General features: G+C 35.7%; 1 protein-coding gene across 1 annotated transcript; it reads right to left on the reverse strand.

Annotated features, from left to right (window-relative positions):
- Nucleotides 1,987–2,682, reverse strand: LOC109359776 (transcriptional corepressor LEUNIG-like). Its single transcript, XM_019604470.1, has 2 exons — nt 2,529–2,682; nt 1,987–2,315 (listed from the first exon to the last, which is right to left on the reverse strand). Exons 1-2 carry the CDS (start codon nt 2,680–2,682, stop codon nt 1,987–1,989), a joined length of 483 nt encoding a protein of 160 aa, XP_019460015.1.

The following is a 3,270-nucleotide window of genomic DNA, read 5'->3' on the forward strand; positions in this document are numbered from 1 at the left end:
TAAAGAGCTATGGGTTACCACTCCCGTAGTTATATCACCTAGCACCTTATCGAGTGGATGATCCTTTTTAGTTTTCCACGCGATCGGCATTTCCTGATGTTGTTCTGTTTCTTTATGCTCTGCTTCTTGTTTGATTTCTTCTATGTCCTGGTATGGTACTTCTTCAAGTGTACCTGAAATATCATAATAAACGACCTTTCTCTTCTCTTTTGGAGAAGATTCGTCAAAATGGACATGAATAGACTCTTCTACTTGCATGATATATTTATTAAACACATGGAATGCTTTGCTATGTAATGAATATCCTAAAAATATGCCCTCATCAACTTTTGAGTCAAATTTTCCTAAAATTCTTTTTCCATTATTTAAAATAAAACATTTGCAACCGAAAGCATGAAGATGAGCAATATTTGATTTTCGACCTTTAAAAGTTTCATAAGGAGTTTTTGAAGAAGTAGGTCTAAGTAATAATCTATTTATTACATAACATGCTGTGTGAACTGCATCAGCCCATAAATACTTTGGGACCATGCTTTCATTTAGCATAGTCCTTGCGAGTTCCTCTAGAATTCTATTTTTCCTCTCAACAACTCCATTTTGTTGAGGGGTACGTGGTGCTTAGAACTGATGCAAAATACCATGTTATCACAAAATTTATTAAATTTATGATTTTCGAATTCTCCACCATGGTCGAATCGAATGTAAATAATCTTTAGGTTAGACTAGTTTTGGATTTGCTTGGCTAGACATTTAAAAGATTTATAGGCATCGCTCTTTGATGCTAGAAATAAAGTCAAAGTGAATCTAGAAAACTCGTCGACAATAACTAAGGCGTAATAGCTTCCACCAAAACTTTTTGTGATGGTCCAAACAAGTCCATATGGAGAAGCTCCAATGGTCTAATAGTGGATACACATTCTTTTTATTAAAAGAATTCCTGACTTGTTTACATTTCTGACACATGTCACAGGAATCTTGAGTTGTAAAATCGAGTTTTAGAAGAACGATTACTAAGTTATTTTTCGATAATTTTTCTAAATGCTTCACATGTATGTGAGCGACGCATCTATGCCAAAGCCATATGCCATATTCTTTTGAAATAAGACATTTTGAGAAGAGGGAAGTGACATCTTCCAGATTAACCATATAGATATTATTTACCCGATGCCCGACAAACTTAACGTTATTAGATAATTCATCACGAATTATACAACAATCAGAATCAAAAGACACAGTATTACCTTTGTCGCATAATTGGCTTATACTCAATAAATTGTGTTCCAAACCTTCTACGTAGAGAATGTTCTCGATTATTGTGTATGTTGAGTTGCCAATCTTCCCGGTGCCCAAGATTTTTCCTTTGTTGTTGTCTCCAAAAGTGATGAATCCCTTTTCTTTCAACGACAAGTCTAGGAATTTTGACTTGTCCCTAGTCATATGTCTCGAATAGCCGCTATCAAGATACCAATTTTGTCCGTGTGTTCGAAGACATACCTGTAATATGGATCACCTGCTAGACTCAGGTACCCAAATTATGTTGGGTCGTTTTTTGTTAATGACTAAGGAGTTATCTCCTTTTCTTACCCAAGCGTAAACACCATTGGGTATCCTATATCTCCTGATATAACATGAATGAGAAGTATGACCATAAGTGTGATAAGTGCCAAACATACCTAAAAATCATACACTTTTATGGCACTTATCTTAAGCATAATTGAGAAAAACTAACTTAAAACAATATTTTTTGTATAAAATATCACCACCCAGTTCAGTTATTCCACATTTACTTTTTGCCAGCAGTTTCCCTCCCAGCCGAATTGCTCCAATTCAGTTATTCCACATTTACAAAATGTCCAAAATCTAACTACAAGCTTCCCCTTCTCTATTTATACAAATAATACCCTAGTCTAACTAACTAATAAGGGTATTCTAGGAATTCCCTCTTTATTTAATTCAAACAACTCCTAACAACAAACGTCTTTTCTACTAACCTATGCCAACCCTATCAATACCCCCTCCTAAAAGAACCACCTTGTCCTCAAGGGGAAAATTGGGAAAGTTCTCCTGAATACATTCTCCATATAATGGCCAAATACGTGCACTATCTTCACTAACATAGCCAATGTATTTTCCACTTCTATCCCAACAGATGGAAAGAATGTCTTTAACGTGCCCCTTTAGATTGCGTAGAATGCTATCAACCTCAATTTCAACTATGTTGATACCATTTCCTGTAGCAGTAGCAAGAAACTTCCCACTACGAGGCTGAAATCTGACTCGTTTACTACCTCCCTTAGTCATACGCATGCATGCGTCTTTTTTAACATTCCAGGGCTGCCTCTACAGGTGTTTATCCTGTTGGTTTTGATTTTCCATAGTTTTTATCACTTGGTCTGTCATTCTGTCTCCTACATTTACTGGCCGTCCATTTAGTGGCACTAAATTGAGAGCTTCATTAGTTTCTCTGTTCTTTGTTCTCTCGTTGAGAAAATTAGAATCTGAAGCATTGTCTTCTTGGGACTAGCTACCATCAGCAGCCACATTTGAACGCTCTTTTGTAGAGTCCTCTTTCTCCAAAAATGAGTTGTGACCGCCACTTTTGTGATCACCACTATAAACTTCTGCGTCTACTGAATCATCTTCCTCTATATTTCTGTGACGATACCCAGAATTATCCCCCATTATTGATGAACTGACAGATTGTACACAAGTAACAACAACTAAAAGACTTTCCTCCTCCTTTGCATGGCACCATTGTTAGAACTGATATTAATCACGAAAAGAAAGAGTAGAAAGATTGAAGAAATAATGTATCCAAAATCAATTTGATCTTGAATCTAAGAAATTGTATTGAAAGAAAGAGATACAAGAGTACAAGAATGAAATGGAAACTGCCAGCAGTTTCCCTCCCAACCGAATTGCTCCAATTCAGTTATTCCACATTTACAAAATGTCCAAAAACTAACTTTTTACAAGCTTCCCCTTCTCTATTTATACAACTAATACACTAGTCTAACTAACTAATAAGGGTATTCTAGGAATCCCCTCTTTATTTAATTCAAACAACTCCTAACAAAAAACCTCTTTTCTACTACCCTATGCCAACCCTGTCATTCTCCTAGTAATTCTATGAACATTAAGCATTCTATCTCTCTTGTATTTTGTCTTGTTATTACCAAGTTATGATTCCAACATTTAAGATATACTTTGTCCATTTCTACCAACACTTAACTGATGTAGTAAGTCCCAACATTGGATTAAGGAAATGCA

Source organism: Lupinus angustifolius, chromosome LG11 (genome assembly GCF_001865875.1).
Source record: "Lupinus angustifolius cultivar Tanjil chromosome LG11, LupAngTanjil_v1.0, whole genome shotgun sequence".
In the NCBI taxonomy this organism is placed as follows: domain Eukaryota; kingdom Viridiplantae; phylum Streptophyta; class Magnoliopsida; order Fabales; family Fabaceae; genus Lupinus; species Lupinus angustifolius.